Source organism: Notamacropus eugenii, chromosome 5 (genome assembly GCF_028372415.1).
Source record: "Notamacropus eugenii isolate mMacEug1 chromosome 5, mMacEug1.pri_v2, whole genome shotgun sequence".
NCBI classification, from domain to species: domain Eukaryota; kingdom Metazoa; phylum Chordata; class Mammalia; order Diprotodontia; family Macropodidae; genus Notamacropus; species Notamacropus eugenii.
Window position 1 is genome coordinate 304,357,914 of NC_092876.1, and position 23,774 is coordinate 304,381,687.

Below are 23,774 nucleotides of genomic sequence, written 5' to 3' on the forward strand. Positions count from 1 at the left end.
ATACATGTAAAAATTAATTTTCATTTCAAGAAAATCTCTATGTTAAATAATATGCATGGTGTTGGGAACTGTCCATCATTGCTTTGCTTCCTTTTTTTACTTTGTTCTTATTTTCCTGCCCCGAACACAAGAAGACTACATTTAAGTTTGGATATGTTTCTTCATAGCTGTACAAATATGCATACACACACACACACACAGACATATACTTTCTCAAACAAATTCTACCCTGACCTTTGTTTATATATTTGTGAATAACTCTTGTTTCCCATTCCTCCTGCCTATTCTACTTCTACCTGCTACTTTGTCCTCCTATTACTTGCCTCCCCAGTTCCAAGAATCCCTCCCTTATTTTCCTTTTTCCATAAGTCTAAACATCCATTTATACCCTCCTTTTACCTATTCCCTCACCCTCCCCTCTAAAAATCCTTCACTTGTCCTCTCCTCCCTCCCTATGCTCCTACCATTTTATTTCTTCTGAATTTAGAAGATTTTTATACTCTTCTAAATATATATGTGTTGTTTCTTCTTAAACCCATTCCTAATTAAAGTAGATTGCTAGAACTGCCAGCCCTTCTCCCCCATCCATTTCTTCTATATCAGTTCTTCCACTTGCACCTCATTTGTATAAAGTAATTACTCTTTTTAGATGTTCCTTAATGGTTTTACTTTTTAAATTTATATCATCCTCAGGTTTACCCCAATCTTTCTCATGAACTACCCAATTATTAATAAGAATCTTAGACACATGTTTTACATTTTACATATGTAAAAAGTAAACGATCTGTCCTTATTGAATCCCTTGTAATCAGTCTTTGATATGTACCTTATATTTATTTTGCTCTTGTATATCAAATACTCTACCAAGTTTAGCTTTTTTTAACAAAGTCGTGAAAATGTGAGAGTTGATCAAATGTCAGTTATTCTTTTCATTCAGTATTATGCTTAACTTTGCTGAGTTTAATAATATGTTCAGCTAGAGTGCCAGTTCTTTTGCTCTTTGATATGTAGTATCCAAGAGCTGGTCTTTTAATGCTTCCACAGCTAGGTCTTGTGTGATTCTATTTATGGAAACATCATATTTAAATTATTTTATTCTTGTGCTTTTAATATTTTATCCTTGAGCAGGGGGGTTTTGAATTTGAGTATGATATTCTGATGGGTTTTCCTCATAGGATCTCTTTTAGGCAATGATTGATGAATTTTTTGTTATTTCTACTCCCCCCATTCCCCACACCCCATTCTAATGTTTCAGGATAATTTTATTTAATTATTTCTTGTAATTTTGCATCAATATTCTATTTTTGATCATACCTTTCAGTTACTCCAATTATTATCATTTTCTTTTCTTGATCTATTTTGCAAATTTGTTGTTTTTCTTTTAATATATTTCACTTTCTCTTCTATTTTTTCATTATTCACATTCTGTTTAATTGTTTCTTAGCCTCTTACAATTTTGCTGAATTCACCTTACAAATTCTAATTTTCAAAGTTTCATTTTCTTGCTTAAAATTCTGCATCTCCTTTTCTAATTGGTTGACTTTCCTTTTGTCATTTTGTTTTTCTTGGATTATTCTTTTTTTTTTTTAATTTTTCCTCCATCTCTGTCATTTGATTTTTAAAGACTATTTTAAGATCTTCTATGAATTCTTTTTGGGTAGATGACAATTTGACATTTCTCTTTGGGGGTATCATTGCTTTAATGTCCTCCTCTGAAGATGAACCCCAGTATTCTGTCTTCCCATAATAACTTTCTATAGTTGGATTCTTTCTCCTTTGCCTGTGCATTTTTTATGGTAATAATTTAATTTTTTTAAATCACCTCCAGCCCTGGGGTATGGGAAATGGTGTCTCTTGCCCCAGATCATCAGTTCTCTCCAGTAGCCTGGAACTAAAGCAAAACACCCAACTCTTTTAAATGCCTGCAGCCAGGGGCTTTCTGCCCCACTGCTTCTACACTCAGTGGGCATGTGCTGATTCCCTATCTCCCCACAGCTCTTCTCAGCACAGCTCGGTCTATAGTTCCTTGTCAGCCGAGGTTCCCCAATCTTCCCAGGCTCAAATGCCCAACTCTCATCACTATCACCAGGGGAAAAGTTCCTGTGGCTAGGACTGAGACAACCTCTCAAATCCATTAACCCCAGGGTTTGTGCCTTGTTGCTAAAGTGGACCCTAGCCTGATAGTGTTAACTCTTCACAGGTACTAAATCTCCTCCTGTAATTTTTCTTCTGATCTTCTCAAATTGTCTCAGGAAGACACCTGTAGTGCCTATATTCTTATTTATTTTTGCCCTTATTTTGTTCACCCTAAGGTGCTATTTTATCTCTTTTGTGGGAGAAAATCTTGAGAACTTGAAATTTTCTGACCTACTCTTCTGTCTTCTCAGAATCCTCTCCCAGAATCATTAATTTCAAGAAATAATAAAGTACAGGGAAGTTGCTTGGGTGTTGAATGAAGAGAATTTTCTTATAGCTATTATTTATATCACACTTTGAAGTTTGCAATATTCTGTACATGTTATCTCACTGGATGTTCATTAAAAATCTCTGAATTAGGTGCAGGTATAATCTCAGTTTTACTGGTGAGTGAACTGAGAATAAGCAAGATTAAATTATTTGACCAGGGTTATATAGATAGTAAGTGTGTGAGGGAGGGACTTGAATTCACATTTTCCTGACTCAGTGTTCATTACTCTTTTACATTTATTTCAACACCTAGAAGAGAGAAAAGGAGAGGGAGAGATGTAGAGATAGGGGTGAAAGGGAAAGAAAGAATATCAATTCCTTTCTCATTGATAATGCATGCAAATTCAAACCAACATTTCATTTTGTTAAACAGTTTACATTCTCTTATTTTCCTCAGGTAACCTTCAAAGCATCAAGATACTCTGTTTCACCAGACCTAAGATTTGTTCTTCTGGCATACGATGTGAAACAAGTAAGCAAATTATCATTTCTAGTTATATCATCCATTTTATTTGCAAAGAGGTTGCACTAAAAGTGGGTTTTTTGATGTAGAATTGATGTGGTTGGTTGTTAACTACTTGCTGGTGGTATAGTCAATGGTCAATTTGCCAAAGGAGTCTGGATATTTGGATATTTGCAATTGTTCAGTGTAGAGGAAATAAAGGCCTGAGCAAGAAAGACTATGTGCAATTTGGTAAATAAGGGATTTTTCCAAAACATATTATAGGTGTAAAAATGAACAGAAAAGAAAAGAGAAAAGAAGGGGCTATACACAACTTCAAAGTTATGTTTTTGTTGACAGTATAATACTTCATGAAAGATAATAATCAAATGTATTCAGTTATTTGGAAACATAAATAAGAAAGCATTATAAGAAGTGAATGGGTGTGTGTGCTTATTTAATTAAATGTTATATTAAGTTGTAAGATATCACTGCATGAATTTTGCTCTCCTATCAAAAAATTATTATTAGTAATTTATTCTTATGCATTGTTTTGATATTCATAATTTTTAAATTAAAAAAATTGCCAAGGGTACACTATCTTAATGATTTCTTTGGTAAATGGAGTAATCTGTCAGATTTTGACCTTAATGATTCAATTGTCAGTTCATAAATTTAGATAATGGGACAAAACTAGATAAAAGCATCTTTCAAAATAGTTTAGGAACAGTTTATGTGTTTACTGTCTGGATGAGAATGGGATTTCTGTTAACTCTCCATAATTGTTCTGTCTCAGAGTTGTCCTCTCTAAGCTACTGTGTGACTAGAGAAGTATATAAAAAATTACATGTCCTTTCTAGGTTGTTTTTGTTTGTTTCTGTTTTATGACATCTTTTCCAAAGCTTTATACGTATCAGGTAACTTTAGTTGAAATGGAAGGACAAGAACGAGACAGTCAACCACACCTTGTTTTTTTAAGCTAAATATCTATGGTGACCATCTGAAAGCATTTGTTTTAGTAGCAAAGAGATTTTTATGATAAAGAAAAGGATTTGTATCACTGGGTCTCTATGAATTTACTTGTTGATTTTGAGAAATGCTAGTTATTCCTCCCAGAGTACCTCATTAAGGGGTTCCTGCCTACATCTAAGACTGAACTGTATTTTTTATCCTATTTTGAAGTACACTTGATAATTTAAATTTGCTTTTGATTAGAGAATGAGGAACTACAAAGCTTAGAATAATTTGGTATAGAGATTTATACAGAGTGTGTTTAGATCATTTATTGGGATATTCAAGATAAAAATATGTCTTCTGGTACTTATCTTTCTTCATTTCATTAAATATTCATTAATAATATACTATTTCCAAAAACACTTATTAGGTATTGTCTTCAAAGACAAAATTAATAAGATTTTTTTTTCTTTTCCTCAATAAACTTGCTTCCTATTGGATACTATAGCAAATATTAAATAAAGTAGTCAAAAAAAATGATATGTGATTTGCGTAGAGAAAATCAACAACAAGTAGAATAATGGAAAACTTATAGGAAGTTGCACTAGAGGTAAACCTGGAAGGAAGCTAGGAATTCTGTGGAGCGCAGAAGTAGAGGATGTACATTTGAGAATGCAAGTTAGTTTGTGTTAAAATGTAGAGATAGAAAATAAAATACAGTGATGCCAGTATGACTGATGTAAAAATCAGTAACTTGAATTCATGAGAAGCATCTAAGTATTTTCTTATAATTTAACTATTTAAATTCTTATTGCAAGTAGAGGGAAGTAAAACATGAATTTGTGGACCATTAATTTATCTCTGGTTGTTTGCTGTCACTGATCCAAGGGATTATCCATCAGCTCCTGTTTTATTCTTTCATTGATCTTCTTCTTTGTGCCAATATAGCTAACACCCTCACCCAAAAACTATTCCAGATAAATAGATATCAGCAAGTAGCTCCAAGATCAGTACTGTTGGTTAATTTTAGAAACTAGCCTAATAGATACACTTACCTAAACAAATAAGTAACTTAACAAATAAAGTCATTTTTTGTTACCTTCATCTTCTTCTGCTATGTTTTTTTTTTTTTATTATTATGACAATAGTTTCAATTTTGCAGACCATCTAAAAGGTCTCAGAGACCTCTGGGAGTTCCTCGAACACACTTTGAGGACCATTGATCTAGTCCAATTTCTCACCAATCCCCTTTACAATATCCCTGAAAAGTAGTCATCCAGGCTCTGCTTTAATATTTTCAATAATGAGAGCTCATTAATAAGGCAACACATTCTATAGTTAGTTCTCATTGTTAGCAAATTCTTCTTAGAGTTAAATCTTTGTGTCCCATGCTGTAACTTCTACTGACCGTTTCTCTATTGCTATACAGAATGTCTGTTCTTGCTTCTCCTGAAAATATTTAATTTGCCATTTCTCCCCTAAAACTACTTTTTCCTAAATTAAACAGGTCAAATATCATCAACTTTTCTTTACATAAGCTGTTTTCCAGGTCCTTCACCATGCTGATTGCCCTCCCCTGGCTGTGCCCAGTTGTCAATATCCCTCTTAAAACACGTGTTCTTAATTTATTCTTTGTCCTTGCCATACTGTTAATGCCATCCTCCATTGACTATTCTAGCTTCCATTTTCTGAACATGCTTTTTAAAAATATAGTTGTTTTATGAATCCTCCAGTAGCAGTATAACTATCTTGATAATTGGTTTTTTTTTGTTGTTGTTGTTTTGTTTTATTTTTTCATCTGTGCTGTTTCTCTTTCTAAATTTCTTTAGAAATGTAACTCTTGGTGGGGCTTCATATTTCCTGGGCTACATTATTTTGAGTTTCATATAAGATATTCTTAACAAATATGCATGAAATTGAAAAAATGGAGAGCACTGAATTATAGTCCATAGGATAAGTTAAAGTGAGAAAGTCCTGAGTTCAAATTTTGTCTGAGCTATATCTAGCTGTATGACCCTGAGCCTCAATGTCCTTATCCCTTAAATTAGGCCAATAAAAGTACCTACCTAAAAAGCTTTTTGTGAAAAGCAAATTATATATCATATGTGAGATCTTTAATAAACCATAAATGATTATAAACATTTTAAGTATTGTTATGATTTTTATCTAAATTATTTTACATATATTATGACTAAATCTGGGGTACATCAGATTGTTGAATGCTATTTGTTTTCACTCTTCTATAACAAACTGTAACATGAAGTATTTCTACTTTTCCCCAAGGAACTTATATTTCATACACCATAACTACTATGACATAGTGAGGTATGCACCAACCTCAGAGTAAGGTAGAATTAGGTTCAAGTGCTAATTCTGAAACACATTGATGGGATGAGTTAGGTTAAGTCATTTAACTTTGAGGTCAGACTAAGAGTACTGAAAAATTATGCCATGTTTGGAAGCAAAAGGCAGGGGTTTTAATCTCTGTTTAGTTTTCTCATCTGTAAAATTAGGAGGCTCGATTAGGTGACCGCTAAAGTCCCTTCTAGAATAAATGTCAAATTCTATCACTATAAGTACCTCCATGTAATACTTTACATCTCTAACTTCAAAAAGTTTCTGATCATCATTGGTGGAGGACATTTCCAAATTTAGATCAGTCCTCCTCAATTAAATGGCAAGTCTATAAAAAAAAATAACAGCAGTTACTGTTCTATGAGAAAGAGATTCCAAATAGAAATTCCTCTCATTAACTCCTGTGAAGACCAAATAAGATAATGTATGTTAAGGACTTTGTACACTTATAAAGCACTGTTTGAGTATCAACTGCTATTGGCATTATTAAAAAAAAAAAAAAAAGGTTTCATATTACCATTTTGGGAAATGTAAATTATATTATAGGAATAGTCATACATTGCCACTTTCAGAAATGCATGCAGATTCCCTGAGTCACTGATCCTATTTATATGTTTTTTTCTTTTCTCCTACAATCTCAGGCATCTTCTTGCACCTTTCCTCCCCTTTTTCCCAACCCCTCCAGTACTCTGAATATTCAGAAGGAAAAAGAGCCTATGAATCAATGGGCTTTCTAACTTAAGATGCAAGCCAAGAAGTTGTTACTTGTTCTTCATTGTTTAGAGCAAGATTTCTAGCAGATGTCTGAATTGTTAAATTCAACCTCAGTACTTATTATGCCAGATAGTCTGAATATCTCATTTTTTTACCTTTATGTCAACTCATCTTGATATGTACTAGTCTACTCAGATGTTGATATGATTTCTCTTTCTTCCTCTGGTGATTTTCCTGTGAACACTTTCTACTCTATTTGTCCTCTTCCTTGTTATTGAATTTCTATACTTGCCTACAACTTGTTAATAATTAGTACTCTCTATATCTTGCTATTACATCTCTCATCGCTGGCCTTTTTTATGTATCCTATTTCTTTTGAAAAACTACCACCTCTCACAACTGCATTTTAGTTATGGGCCTTAAACTACCAAGTATCAGTGATAAAAATGTTGCAACAGCTTTGTCTTTTAATTGTCAGGATCTGCCACCCATTTTGTGTTTGTCTTAGCTTTTCCAAACCCCTTTGTGCCTTCTCACATAGAGAGACAATTGTATAGGTTTTGCTGCTTGTTTTTTTTACTTAGGTCTTTCTCTCCTATCAATTTTGTACACCTTTATTACTATAACAAATGGTCATAGGTGTACTGCTGTGAAAAAATTTTAAGTCCATCTAGTACCAATTCCTTCAAAATCCTATCAAGTCCCACGTTCCTTTTTCAAAGTATTTTTCTTTGCTTTTACATTGCCATCTTTGTTTTATCAATTTTCTATATATTACAAAATTATTGATTATTCATTACTTCTTGATCATCTCCTTGCCATGCTACCTACTTTTTGTCATCTTCATCATCCTCCTACTGCAACCTTGCATTTTGCCCTTGAGTTGCTAAGATCTAATAGATAAATATTCATATTATCTCGTTGGAAACTAGGCATCCAATCCACTTTCAACCCATGGTCTCATCATGTTCTTCTCCTTACTACATGAAATTTAATCTCTCTCCTTGGATCTCTACCTCTCATAGGTGAATTTTTCTCATACCTTGCCAGGAATGAGACTTTATATCCTATAATGGCCATCTCCACCCAGTGCTTCTGTGACATAAAACTCCTGTGTTGTTTCTTCAGATTAGAATGTAAAATATAATATGAACACAGTGTGATCAAAGAAACCATCATTTATCTAGATCTGAGGATATGTTTGGATTTGTCCTAAGAGCTAAGTTCAGTGCTTAATGGACATTAAATCTATGCATCCACTTACCTATCAGTATCCTTCACTATTCTGTTATGAGGGATATCCCATGAATTAACACAATCCACCATAAACTTTATAGACTTTAAAATATTTATAGCATAGTAAATAAATTATGAAACACTGAAAGATTTTTTATTATTGGTTTAATATGGTGAACTGATGTTTGAAATTAATTTGTGACATTTGAGATGTATTGGAATGGGACAATTTCTTTAGTGGTATTCTCATAAGTATCTCATGATAGTAGAAATGGACAAAGAAAAGAAGGAACAGATGTGAGAGATGTTAAGGAGGAGAAATACCTTGTACTTGGTCTTAATTTAAAGTAGAATATAATACTTCTAAATTATAACTTCCAAGTTCAGATCCTGTTTAATTAGTAAAATCACAATATATCATGAATAGACATTTAAAAGTCAGTGGAATAATGTACTGCTTTGAGGAAAATATTAAATTTTAGGTGTATTTCAATGGTCAATTCAGGATATTTCTAAATCCATTTTTGAATTTTTTAGTATGCTTTTGTGTGAATATTCAAGGGTACTTCCAAGGTTGGTGGAATAGTATACAATAAAGTATTTAATAATTTATTCCTGTAGGTATTTAAGGGGAGATATTTAATAGAAAAATGCTATGACAGAGAAATTAGTGAGACTTGACCTATTTCTTTTTCAATAGTCTCTATTTAATTAGTCAGACAACATAGAAACACATCAGGTGATTTCATGAAGCCAGACTGAACATTTTCTAATTGAGTAATGTATTGGGATTACATTTTTTCTACAATTGCCCTTTGTCTATTATTGTAACATTTTGTAATGTACTCAGATTGTACATAGTCATGGAGAATGGTTTTGCTAAATGAATAAAGTATTTGTTCTTCCTCTATCTGACTAGTACATGTGAATTTGCCATTTAAATGTTCCATTACACTAAGTGAACCACTGTGAAACTGAAAGAGTAAATGATTCTTAGCACTTAACTCATTCCTGGGTGTGATTTATGAACTGGCAAAAATAGAGCTGTTACATGTCTACAATTTTTTTTGATAAATTTCACATTTTAACAATTCTATACTTGAAAAGAGCTTATTAGTCATAGGCAACATCCAATTTCTTTATATTTCATCAAGTTAGGAAAAGTCCTTTGTGATCCAGGAGAACTCAGTTCCCGATGGTCTTGTCTCTTGTTTGTGTATCTTTATCTAATCACAATTTGGTCATGTTAAAACTCCATAGCATGTGTTCCTAGGTGAGTGACTTCTACATCTGTGTCTAATTGCGTTATGTCAAATAATAGCACGATTAAATCCATGAACCTCCAGAAATGTCTGATTGATTCATGCAACATAAGTTATAAATATTGAAATTAAGTCTGGTTGATCAGGATTTCACCTGGATTTTCTAGAGTTTCTTTCTTTTCACATTTAAAGAGACACTGAGTATATATTTTTTCTAAAGAAATGACCTTAATTTATACAGGGAGAGCCTGACATTTTATCAGCTTCAATCCACGTGTGTTGTCTTCACATCCACATACTCATTCACACAGACATTAGCAAACTATAATGACAACAAAAGTTACTTGGGAGGGAATATGATCAAAATTAGTTAAATAGAACTGCCAGTGTAGGGATAACTTAATAATTTTGTGCTTATTCTTAGATGTTAGTCATTTGGTGAACATTAGCAGCACATGTAAAGAAGAATTTTATTTGGATTTTTGTATTTAAAGTATTATTGTAAGCCAAATAATTGTAAATTTTAGGTAGAGTATTCCTTAGGCCAATAGCTGAATCTTTCAAATATTTTTTTAGATGACATATGTCTCTCTCTCTCTCTCTCTCTCTCTCCCTCCCTCCCTCCCTCCATACACACACACACACACACACACACGTATATATATATATGAAGCACACACATACATGGATACACTTTTATTGTGTGTATATGTACACATAAAAGTAGTTATTGTTTTAACTAAATAAAATAACCGTGACTAGTAAATTTACAGAAAATCAGTATTCCTCTGCCCCACTGTCATCTTTATTTCATATTTTGAAAATATAGAAAGGGGAAAAGGTGAAGCCATGGGTCCACATACTTGATTTCCAGGGAATGGATTCTATTCAGTCTACTGAGAGATTTTCAGTGTCCCATAAATTTTATAGGGCCATAGAATCTTATACTGAATGAATCAAAGGGTGCTATATATTACAGTCTTGAATGCTTCACTCATGAGTTGGTCAGATAAAATTAAACATCAGAATTTGTAGGGTTCTTTTGAGATAAAAGCCTGCTCTGGCGAATAATAATAATTGCTTTGATTCAGTCTCTATCCTTCTTCCTCTTCAGGGTAAAGGTATTGGTTTAACTGTTCTTTCATACATGTTAATATTAGAATTTTTGTAACTAAAATATTTTTATGACAAATATATATTTATATTTACTAAAGCATACCATTTTATCATTCAAAACATAATGATAAAATGTCTTTTATTCCTCTTTTCCCTCCTTTACATATTTTTTTCAGAATGTTCCTGAATGTACATCTCATCTTTCTTTCAATTACTTAATTACTTTTAATAATGGGAAATAAAATCACTGTAAAATCTCTAATCTTTGCTTTAACCAAGAGTTTCAACCACCTCTTTCAAAAATTAAAAAAATGACCTGAACTGTGAACAAAAAGCAAATACATGGATTTCAATTTATTTCCTTTTTCTCTTTACCTTCACCATTATAAGGTTTGGTCATAGACGATGGCTAGCTATTGACCCGGGGCAGGTGGCTAGGCCCAGACAAGTATTTCAACATCAAGACACAAACAAACAGTAAGGGTCAATACAAATAATACCACATAAGCAGAAGTAGATTAATGTAGAAATAGGAGTCAGCATGCAGCGTGTCCCAAGGACAGGAATTGAAGCCAGGAGTGGAATGACAATAATTGAGAAGGCACATGTTTAGCATCATTATTAAGGGACTTTAATCAAGGAAGCAGCTTTCTTCTTTATTTTCAAATACTTTTTATATCCTTTCTGTTGGAGTGAGAACTATTTGTGTATGTGTGTGTGTGTGTGTGTGTGTGTCTCCAGTGATTAAAAAAACACAAAAATAAAATATAACCTACCTTCTAGGAACTTCCATTTTATTGGCTAAGGTGGAAGGTGAAAGAAAATGAACACATAGATACTGAAGGACTCCAAAATCATTTTAATTTAGAAAGAAGGGACACTAAGGATTAGGAGAATGAAGAAAGAACTTTCCTTTGGAAAGTAGCTCATGCCCTGGATTCTGGATTCCAAGAGGCATAGGTGAGGAGGAAGAATATTCCTGACATGAAGCTGAGTCTGGGCAAAAGTATAGGGATGGAAGATGTGGTAAATCCAGATTCCTTGATATCCATTCCTGAATGCTGCCACTTAGATTTAATCGCTCCCATATCTGATGTTTTAGCATTTCATAAGGCATTGTAGATAAAGTTCTGGTTTTGATGCCAAAGAACAAAGGTTCACATTTTACCAGTGTGACCTTGTCAAATCAATTAACCTCTCTGAACTTCAGTTCCCTCTTTCGCAAAATAAAGGGTTTGTAGTACATGGGGCCTAAAGTCCTTTCTGATTGTAGATTTACCCTTATCATGACCCGCTGTGTATTGGATTTATCTGTGTTTCTCTCATCTCCAGTACTAAGCTTTGAAATTCTTGAAGAGAGAGACAATGTCTTATTTTTCTGTTTCTCCAAGTTTCTAATAGAATGATGTTCAGTTGTTTCAGTAGTGCCTGGCTCTTCATAACCCCATTTAGCCTTTTTGTGGTAAAGATTTTGAAGTGTTTGCTCTTTCCTTCTCCAGTTAATTTTGTAGATACGAAAACTGAGGCAAGCAGGATTAAGTGATTTGTCTGGGAATACAAAGCTAGTAAAAGTTAGAGGCCAGATTTTTACCTCAGATCTTCCTGAATCCAGACCAGGTATTTTTATGTATTCCATCATTTACATGACATTTCTAATAAAATAGGAGTTGTATGATATTTGTTGAAGAAATATAGTACTGACTTAAAAAAATTATCTTTATTCAGCATTTCAGTGTTCTTATGCTCAGTTTTCTTTTCTGTTCTTTGGAATTGTTTCCCAATACTCCAAATAAAACCTTTGGTTGCTCAGTGGATAGAGTATGAGTCTGAAATTAGGAACACCTAAGGTTAAATAAGGCATCAGACACTCACTCGTTATGTAAACCTGAACAAATCACTATATCTCTGTGTGCTTCAGTTCCTTCAATTCCAAATGAAAATAAAAATAGCCCCTAACATCTAGGGTTGTGGTGAAGATCAAATGAGATAATATATGTAAATCACTTAGCACAGAGCCTGTCACATAGTAGACACTTAATAACTGCTTGTTTTCTTCCTTTATGAAAACATATAATTAAGAGACATTTCAATATCTAATTTGTCCAATATATGCTCTTTTAGGTAAGTAGCCAAGACATAGAAGCAGATTTTTAAATAATTTTTCAAAAGTCATATATCCAATGTAAATCTGCTTAATGGTTGGATTTAAGAAAATTTGTGAAATTAATAACTTGATTATTTTATTCTGTCAATTTTGTTAATATGTTTTATGTTTACTGTTAAAAGCTTTAATTAAATTTGCTGTTATTTCAGCACAATTAGAAATGTCCGTTATGCACAAAAGCACATAAATCTTCATGAGAATGAACCGTCTCTGAATGCAAAAGTAATAATTGAATGAATCATTTAAATCATGTCTAATAGAAGGAACATATTTATTATGTATGTTACATCTGCAGTTTTGGTGTCTGTTCTCCAGAATTGATGCTCTGTAAAATAGCATCGTTATTCTCTAGAGTTGGATTCGTTCATTCATGTTTGTATCCTGATTTGTCTTTAGAATCATGGAAAAGACCCTTGCTATGATAAATATCTGTTGTAACTAAGAAGTAATCTCTGTAAAATGAATACTGCATGCATCACTGAATTAAAAAGTAACTCCTCTCTAGTGAATTATCTAATTAAATTCTGGGTCTTAATACTTGAATGCCTTCAATTACAGACACATATTTGAAAAGTCTCTGGGAGTATGTGGTCATAGGAATATTTCATGCTGCTAAGTTTCATTCACTTTGCCTTTCCTATGGGCAGTGATAGCAGACTGGCCATGAGAATCAAGGAAGATTTCAGTGAATAGCATCCTTCTAGATTTCCAAATTCAAAAATATAGTTCACCCTAATATAGATTAAACAATCTCTTTTCTCCTGAGATATTTTGGTCTTGTTTTCATCCTACTCTAAATGTACACAAACATGCCTCATAGTGCCTCATATCTGCTTGCCTGTAACATGCACCCCCATGGTCACTAATTGTGTTCATATGTAGAATTACTTAACATCTATAGACTTCAGTTTACCTACCTGAGAAATAAAGTGATTATATTAGATAACCTTTGAAATTCTGTACTGTTCTATGTCTATGATCCAATGAAGCTAGCATTATTATTGCAAAGCTAAATTATCAAGTATTACAAAAAGGCAATCTGGTACAGGGTGGATAGAAAGCAGGTATTTGGGTTAAGTACACCTGATGTCATATCCTCCTTCAGAAATACACTAGTTCTGTGATCATAGTCAAGTCTCATAAAATACAAGTGCCCTATGCAACTCTGTAAGACTGTCAATGATATATAAGATACCGAACTGAATTGTTGGGATATTGAACTTTCATCATTGGAACTTCCCAGAATCGAATGATCTCACAATCCTGACTAAACAAGAGAGAGAGGGAGAACACAAAAGTGTTAAAGTCATGCACATTACAACTCATCTGTGACTTTTTGTCTTAAAAAGGGAAACATTAGACAAATAATTTTGCATTAGAAACCAGTGATTTTTAATTTGATCTTTTTTGCAGGATTCTCAACCAACATTTATTGAATAAATTTACTAATCAACATTTATTGGGATATCATATAATACCTATTAGTGAGTGAATTAGAAAACATTATAGAACTGACATGATTTGTCAGCAAGTGAACTTAATCTATTAAAGTTTACTAAGTCCTGATAGACTCCAAAGATTAGAATTCCCTTTTTCATCATGTCACAGAGAGAAGGAATGAGAAAGGGAAGAAGGTTTTCCTAATCAATACTTGGTACTTGGTTTCAAATAAAAGTGTTGTGTTCTGCCAGGACCACCAGGAAAAAATAAAAAAAGAGATACTATCTACTGATTCCTATTCCCTACTAAGTGAACAATGGATTCACCAGAGACCTAATCATAACAACAAGCAAATTCCATGAACAATATTTTCTCATTTCAGTTCTATTTGCTACTCTTGCTTCAGGATCAGTCTAATCTACAAATCTACTTGATATTCTATCTTAATCTTTTAGCCAGATAACTACATGGTTAATTCTGAAAAAAAGTTGCCCTCTTCTGAGATCCTAAGGGAATAGGACTATTAATTTGACTTCTCTAAGTTACTGAGATCAGGAATCAGACTTATCCATAATAGACTGAGCCCTACAAGACAGGTGACTTTGGTAATACACAGCCATCATTTCCTACCCAAGGTGTTCAGACTATGGCTAACAGGGAGCTGAAGCATGATACAAATGAGATGATAAAGGAGTAATTTCACTGTTCTTGATGAGATCACTTCAATGGGATGAAAAGCACTGAAAAAAATAGCAGATGTGATCAGTGAGCCATTGGTAGTGAACAGTATGATTGGGCTTGTTCTTGCTTTGTTCTAGATTTTCATCATTGACTTGAGTAAAAACAGACCCTGGATGGTTCAAGGCTGGGAAGGACAGTAATATTTTATATGATAGAATTAAGATTCTAAATGGTCTCAATAAGTACACTCAATACTCAATAAGTATATTCAATAAATATTTATTGGGGATGCTAAATCTTACATTATTTATGTCAAATAAAATAAGAAATAAAGAATGGGTAAAATGTGACTGCAATTTATTTGAAAGTAAAAATAAAGGACCTGGGAACTTACTTGTCCACAAGTTTAATACAGAGCCTATAGTATTTTGGAGTTTTCCAAAGAAAGCTAACATAATATTAGAGTGCAATAATAACAGTATTTATGTCACAGTTTTCATATCACATAAGGTAAAGTGCAACATTACTCTTACCTGATTAAAGAAAAGTTTGAGTGTTGTATTCAGTTGTGGTGTTTAATTTTAAAAGGGACATTGACAAGTAAAATTGACAATCTACATCCAGAGTAGAAAAACACGTGTAGATAAGGAGAGTGCATATCTGTCAAAGATACTCTTCAGGGCATTCCTCCATGGTTGGAAGGTTGAACAAAATAAAATTCTAGAAGCAAAGATATTCCCCACAAAAAGACACTGTATCAAAAAAGGAAGTTTTAGTACCATTGAATGTTAAGTCTAAGGCTGACCATAAAGATCCCACTATAGTTGTTTTTTCTTCTCTAAAGTTTATAACGTTCTTCATTCAGAAACAATAAATTCTGTCACTGACTGGTCTGATATTTTGTTTACAATTTCTAATAGAAAAGGAATAATCTAGAGTGTAGTGTTCAGGGTACATTTTTTTACTTAAAACCTCAGAGATTCCCCCTTCAAGAATTCTTTTTTTTAGTCATTTTGCAGTTGTAAAGAGTCAGTGCCTGACTTATGATCCCATTACGGGTTTGCTTGGCAAAGATACTGGAGTGGTTTCCATTTCCTTCTCCAGCTCATGTTACAGATAAGGAAACTGAAGTAAACAGTGTCAAGTGACTTGCTCAGGGACATCTAGTTAGAAAGTGTCTGAAGCCAGATTTGAATTCAGGAAGATAAATCTTCCTCACTTTGGGTCAAACACATTATTCACTGGGTCACTTAGCTGCCCCCCCCCCAAAAAAGTAGGAAAATATTATACAATAATGTAAATGAAAAGGATACCAAAACTAAGCCAAATATGTTCTACTTGCCATGATTAGTTTTACAGCTAAAGACAAGGTGTAGAAATCCACTCCCTCTTTTCCTCAGAGAATTTTTGTAGGGAAAGGTAGTGTGAAAGTCGGGAGGAATATTGTCAGAGGTATTCTGTGGTTTGCTTTGATGAATGATTTTCCCTGTTCTTCATAACAAAGGAATCATCTCTGGGTGTGTACATTAGTAGTATATATTTGGAAATGCCTGTCATGTAGAAACAAACACCAAAAAAACTAACTTTAAGTAATTTCTGAGTACCTCAGGTAGGGGAGTAATGCATTCTTAAATGGAGACTTTGCTTTTTGACTCCTATACTTCATTTATTTCACTAATAACAAGATTATACTTAAAATTATATTTTAGTAACATTAACACTTCAAACATTAACTTACATTCTATTTTGTTCCTTAATTATCTAAACAAAAAGAGGACTGAATGCTTTGAGGCAAGATAGAATATAATTATATAATGAGGAAAATAAAAGTATAGTAATGAAAATTATTTAAGTTCTATTTTAATAATATGTGGTCATATTATTTTCTTAAAACTAGGGAGTTTTCCAATTTAAATCACATACTTTAAGGATAATATTTTTAAACAGTTTCCAAATTATCTACATTAGCTGATTGATCCTTCATTTTGAAGTACGTATCTCTCATAAAGAGGGTGAAAGTTTTAATCTTGCTAACATTTTGGTTCTACTGTTCTGAAACTTGCACAATTCACAAAAATGGAAGAGTATCTGGGAAATTAAACTAAATAATTTCAATTAGGAATTCAGAAAAAGGATGAGAACACTCATGGCTGCTTTCTTTGTAACCAAAACATGCTCTCAATAAAGCTGGCTAGGTCAGGCAATTTTTTTCTAAATTTTTAGAATTTGAAATGAAGTTTGAAATAATATGTTCTCATCCCTTAATTTTTTCAAATAAAGAAATTCTAAGCAGGATAGGTTAAATGAATTGACCAAGGTTACAGAACTGGAACAAGAAACCATGTTTTATGAATTCTGTCATAAGGTCATTCTATTATGTAATGATACTTATAGTGTATGGCATGGAATTTTAAGATTTTTGGGAACTGTGAGAAGAGAAAAATCCAGAAAACTTCAATAATTTTGATATCAACCCAAAGAGTTCTATCATTTGTTAATTGCAATACCCCTTCCCAGCCTTACCACCCCCTCATTGTCCAAATGACTGATAAGTCAATATTGAGTTGTTCCCCTTTGTATACAGTAAGGAGCTCAGAACACCTTGGCAGGGCAGTAAAACAATTACAGAAATTAAAAAAAAAATCAGGGAAACATTGTCACAGATTTTAAACCAAAATAATGATTGATTTAGGTACTTGGGAAACAAGAATTCCTGTTTCAAAATACGTAACCATATTGACCAGTCTGATAAGCTACACTGGCTGTCAGAAGTGATTAAAGTGGGGGTGAGGTGGGTTGGTTCTTTATGTAAATACAATCCTCATAAAGCTAACACTGATCACCTCAGCTAAAATGGATCTATTTCACCTTCAAACAAGTATGGCATTACTATTCATATGCCACAAAACCATGATAAAAGGAAGTTAATAACCTGTGTACATGTGTGCACATGTATAACTTTATATGGTTATGAGATTTTAGATAACAAAGGTTAGATATTATTCATTTTTCTATCCCTAGTGCCTAACAGTATAAATTCCACAAACAACTGTGCACCAAAAATATTTGAATAAATGATTATCATGCTATGGAAAACAAATACAGGTTGACATCCTTTCTGTTCAGGTGAGAACCAAAATGTTTGTCTACTCACATTTGAATCTTACTGTAAATAAACCTACATAATGCCTTCAAAAAATTCAATACCCTCTTTTTTTCTCCCTAAATTTATGAACAAAAATTAAGAGATGGAGTTGGGCTGCTTAGAATAAATAAAAGAACATTCATTGTGTTGATTGAATGCCTAGTGTGAAGCATATTCACACATCATGAATGGTTTTTTTTGACCAACAAGTTTTACAAAGAGAAAAAAATTAATTTTCTGGGATAATTCTAAAGCAATTTTCCTCTGGAATGAGAAAAAATATGCAAATTAAATACTGCCTTCAAAGTTGATACGTATCTTCTAGAAATGTGGGAGATCATGAAAATTGAAATGTTGATTAAAATTTGTTAAAAAAAGATGTAAAATAACAGAAAAAGAAAGAAAAATTAAGAAAATTAATTAAAATCAAAAGCTTCATAATGAATTGAAGAATATTAAATAAAATTCTTAGCAAATGGCTAATGCAATTAACCTGAGAGAGTTAGTAAAACAATTATTTTTCTTTGTTGCAGGTGACATCATGCATGAAATTAGGACTATAATGTACAAATGTGATCATGACATTGTATTATTTCTGAATCATGTTCTCCCCATTATTCAACTAGTTTTTACTTGACCTCATTTATACCCTATTGTCCTAGTTAACTCCTCTTATATGTTATAGATACATTGTATGTTAAATGAGTATGTTTGATAAAAGCAGGGGAAAATATCAAAGAGTATATTCAAGAATATTCAAGAACACAAATGTAAAGGATTATTTTTTATTTATATAGAACCCAAATTAGTACAAAATTGAACTGTACATCTTGTGATTAATTACATTATTTTTTTTCTTCCTCTCAAGAGGAAAACTTTTTTTTGAGACTTAAAGGTCTAGTTCAAGGTAGATAAATATCTTGTCTGGTTTCTCTGATCTCTAGTGGCTTTGTATCTAAGTACAATTACTGGCTTGGCTTAGCCCAGCTTAAGTTTTAATACCAAAAAAAGACCAGCCATATTCAGATTAATAGATCAATCATCTTTCTTCCATTTAGTCATTAGCATTAAAGGGAAAGTCATACTCCTTTATCCCTGATAAAACAATATAAAAATGAAAATTTGGGGATTATATAAGTAATACCAAAATTAGATGTTTTTTACCAAAACAGTTACATACTAGATATTTTTAGGCCATATCTAGTCTGATAGGGTAGAACATGCAGAGATATTCACTTTAAAATTTTAATTGTATAGATTTTAATAAGATAGATTTTAATTGTACAAATAGCAAGTATCTCAGAGATAATCTAGATCAGTTCCCTCAACACAGGGATAAGAAAATTGAACTCCCATCCTGTACAGTGAGAGATGCAGTTCCTCAAGAAGAAAATATTTTCCCTATGTACCACAATCATTCTTTGGTAGATTTGGAACTATTACAAAGGTTGCATTATTCTGACTTAATTCTTTTCACATACCTCTTATCATTGACCTTCAAACATATTTTACATCAGAATGACAGTGGGTTTAACGATTCCAGAAAAGAAGAGAAGACATATTTTTATCCTCATTCTATTTAAATGCTTACTGCACTGAATTATACTTTGAATTTATCTGCCACTTCTCCCAGCTGCATAAGTTCGTCACCATGACAGGTAAGGTATCTCATCCTTAATCCTTGTCTCCTGACTGACAATGCTAATTACAAATTGGATCTCATACCACAAAATGATGTAGGAGCATATGAAGAAAAAAATGGGAGATCATTAGTTTCAATTTTTATCATTGTGTGCCCTATTCTGTTACTTCACATTCATTATATAGTACATCTCATCATTAAAATGTATTTTCATTATTTTTGCATGTTTCCTTGCTATTATTAGAATCTTCAAAGTTCTAAAGTTAGCTTCTCAAGGAGGAGAAAAACAAAACAGATACCTCAGTAGTGTAGGTGCTCATAGCCAACACAAATTAATTACTAATTCTACAAACTAAAGTTTTCCCTTGTATTAAGTTTGTCAAGGAAGAAAAAAGAGGATTGGTCCAGAAAGATGAGTTTATGAGACACACTTTGTTCTTCCTAGCCATATTCACCTTTTCCTAAGTGTTCCCTTTCTCCAATTTTTCTGTGGTTGTTGTCCAAAATCTCTGTTGCTTAAATATACATCCTTAAACAGTGAATGATTTTATTACGAAAGTTGATTTCTGAGAGATGCATTGCAAAGTATTACAATTCGAACTGAAATGCAATCTGAAACTGCTAGCATTCTTTAATTTAGTATTTAAAGAAACATGCATACTGACCTTGACTATGTCAAAGATTGTGGGCCAAGTCCTGTAAAAAAAAAAAAAAAAAAAAAAAAGGAAGAATGGAGAGGTGGATGAGGAGAATTACCAAACCCTATGTACAATCATCCTTTTCACAGGGGGATATAACAACATTTGGCACTCAGTCCAGAAGAAGATACATGGATATAGTTTATAGTTTAGTCCTTCTCATAATCATCCCAGAGAAGTCAGTGTTAGGCAATTTTTTAAAAAAAATATTATTTTCCAAAACTAAAGAGATGCAGAAAAAAAATTCACACAAAATTAAATTGATTACAAAATTTGTTGAGGGTTCAGGTTGCCTCTGTTCTCTCTTTGAAGCAAGCCATTTCCTTTATTATAGCTGTATAAACCTGTACCCATGTGGATAATCTTATCAGTGTTTTCTCATCCTTAGTTCTTTACATTTTGATGGACACCAATAAAGACTCTTCAATTTAGCTTTACAGCCTTTAGACAAAAAGCTGTTGTAATCATCATGTTTGCCTTGCTTCCACATTCTTACTATTTCTTGCTTCCCCTTTCCACTGACTCTTCAATGAACATTACTAAAACAAGTATGAGAAAGGTTATGATAGCCTCCTACAATGTGACTCCTTTTGCCTTCCCTGTAACTGCTTTTAGCAAAGCTCATTTTCCTGACTATAATTACTAAATATGTATTTTCCTCAACAAAATATAAATGAGAACAAAGACTGTTGTACATTTTTTCATGTTAGCCATGTAGAAAAAAGAAAACGCAGGCAAAAGAACAATAAAAAAAGTAAAAAAAGAGTATGCTTTAATTTACATACAGAGCTTATGAGTTCTCTCCTTGGAGATGAATAACATTTTTATTTTAAGCCTGTCAGAATTGTCTTGCAATATTGTCTTTATCACAGTACCTAAATTTTTCAGTGAATTATGCTTACAATAGCATTGTTTTGTGCCCAGTTCTGTTCATTTCCCTCTGCATTTATTCATAGACATCTTTCCAGGTTTTTCTGAAAGCATCCTGCTTGTCTTTTATTATAGCATAATAGTATTCTAGAACAATCATGTGATACAACGTATTCAGTCATTCCCCAACTGATGGTCACTCATTCCATTTGCAATTCTTTGTCACTGCAAAAATACTATCATAATTATTTTTGTCCAAATAGGTATTTTTTCCCTTCTCTTTAATCTCAGTGGCAAAGACCTAATAGTGGTGTTGTTGGATCAAAGGATATGCACAGTTTGATTGCTCTTTCGGTATAGTACCAAATAGTTCTCCAGAATGGTTGGACTACCTCATAACTCCCCCAACCATGCATTAGTGTCTCAATTTGTCCACATCCTCTCCGGCATTTGTAATTTTTCTTTTCTGTCATGGAAAATATTCTAATAGGTATGAGGAGATGTCTCAGAATTGCTTTAATTTTCATTTTTCTAGTCAGTAGAGACTTAGAACATTTTTTTTTCTTGTGAGTCACGTTAGCTTCCGTTATTTCTTCCAAAACCTGTATGCTTATATCATTTAATCATTTATCAACTGGGAACTGGTTCTTATGTTATATACAATTGGCTTGGTTCTGTATATATTTACAAAATGAAATACTTATCAAAGAAACTTGCTAAAATTTCCCATTTTTATTTTCCTTCAAATTTTTGCAACATTAGTTTTGTTTGTACATTTTTAAAAATTTCATAAAAACAACTTATCACTTTTGCTTCCCATGATTCTCTCTATATCTTGTTTGATCATAAATGCTTCCTTTATCCATAGATCTTATGAGTGTAGTTTTCCATGAATTCCTAATATACATGTATCAACTTTTTATATCTAAACCATTTGTTCATTTTGACTTTATCTTGGTAGATGGTATGAAATATTGGTCTAGACCTAGTTTCTGCCAAATTGCTTTCTTGTTTTCCAGCAAATTTTCTTAAATTTTGAGTTCTTACCCCCAAAACTTAGATATTTGGGCTTATCAAGCATTAGGTTAAGATGATCTTTTACCACTTTTTATTGCCTACCTAATCTGTTCCAATGATATACCATTACATTTCTTCACCACTACCAGTTTGTTGTTTTTGTTGTTTTTGATAATTACTGCTTTGTAATATAATGGGAGATCTGGTACTACTAGGCTGCCTCCCTTCATGATTTTTTTTTTCTTTGATTCCCTTGATATTCTTGACCTTTTGTTCTTCAAGATTAATTTTTTTTATTATTTTTTCTAGCTCTACAGATTAGTTCTTTGGGTTTTCTTTTTGATTGGCATGGCACTAAATAAGTAAATTAACTTATGCACAATGATCCTTTATATTATATTGGCTCAGTCTACTTGTTAGCAATTAACATCTCTCCAATTGTTTGGGCATCTTTATTTGTGTGTGATGAGTTTTGTAATTGTATTTATATGATCCCAGAATTTGTCTTGTAAAGTAGACTTTCAGGTATTTTTATGTTGCCAGCAATTATTTTATATTTCCTGTAGTTAATTTAAATATAATTTCTCTTTCCATTTCTGGATTTTCTTGGTTGTGAAAGCTAACAGATTATATGGGTTTATTTTATATCTTGAAAATTTGTTAAAGTTGTTAGTTAATTCATCTAGTTTGTTTTTAATAGATTCTCTAGGGTTCTAAAATACACCATCAAGTCATCAGCAAAGGGTGAGAGTTTTATTTCGTCACTGCATACTTTTATTCCCTCAACTCTTTTTCTTTGTTTTATTTCTATAGATAGCATTTCTAGTACAATATTTAATAATGGGCATATTTGTTTCACCCCTTATTTTATTTAGAAGGCTTCAATTTTATCTCCATTATAGATAATGCTTACTCTTGGTTTTGGAGAGATATTATTTATTATTTTAAGAAAGATTCTATTGATTTCTATGCTTTCCTAGTGCTCTTTATAGTAATGAATGTTGTATTTTGTCAAAAGGTTTTTCTACATTTATTGCTATAATCTTAAGTTTCTGTTACTGATATGGTCAATTATGCTGATAGACTTCTTAAGCCCTGCCTTCCTTCCTGATATAAACCCCACCTCATCACAGGTTTATGATCACTGTAATATATTGCTATCATCTCCTTCCAAAAATTTAATTTACATTTTTTTGCATCAAATTACATTAATTAAGGAAATAAGTTTATACTGTTCTTTCCTTGTTTTAGCTTGTCCTAGTTTAGGCATTAAAAACATATTTGCATTGTAAAAGGTGTTTGGTGAGAATATTTTATTTTTTCAAATTGTTTATATAATACTGGGAATAATTATTCCTTACATGTTTGGTAGAATTTACATATATATATTTATCTGCTGCTAGAGAGCTTTTTTTCTTAAGAAATTCATGGATGACTTGTTTAATTTCTTTATCTATGACAGTTATTTAAGTATTCTACTTCCTCTTCTAATTATCTAGGAAATTAATATTTTTTAAATATTCTTTCATTTCACTTAGATTATCAGTTTTAGTGGCCTGTACTTACTTGGGC

General features: G+C 32.4%; 1 protein-coding gene and 1 long non-coding RNA gene across 2 annotated transcripts in view; one reads left to right on the forward strand and one right to left on the reverse strand.

The window, feature by feature from the left end:
- DPP10 (dipeptidyl peptidase like 10) overlaps positions 1 to 23,774 on the forward strand; it is a 997,128-nt gene that overhangs the window by 610,324 nt on the left and 363,030 nt on the right. The window contains exon 5 of the mRNA XM_072613293.1: positions 2,864 to 2,938. Coding sequence (XP_072469394.1) covers positions 2,864 to 2,938 — 75 coding nt within the window. The remainder of the gene's footprint in view (positions 1 to 2,863; positions 2,939 to 23,774) is intronic.
- LOC140506281 (uncharacterized) overlaps positions 15,121 to 23,774 on the reverse strand; it is a 44,300-nt gene continuing 35,646 nt past the window's right edge. Inside the window, exons 2-3 of the long non-coding RNA XR_011967847.1 lie at positions 20,283 to 20,313; positions 15,121 to 16,380 (exon numbers count right to left, since the gene is read on the reverse strand). This is a non-coding gene — a long non-coding RNA (uncharacterized lncRNA). The remainder of the gene's footprint in view (positions 16,381 to 20,282; positions 20,314 to 23,774) is intronic.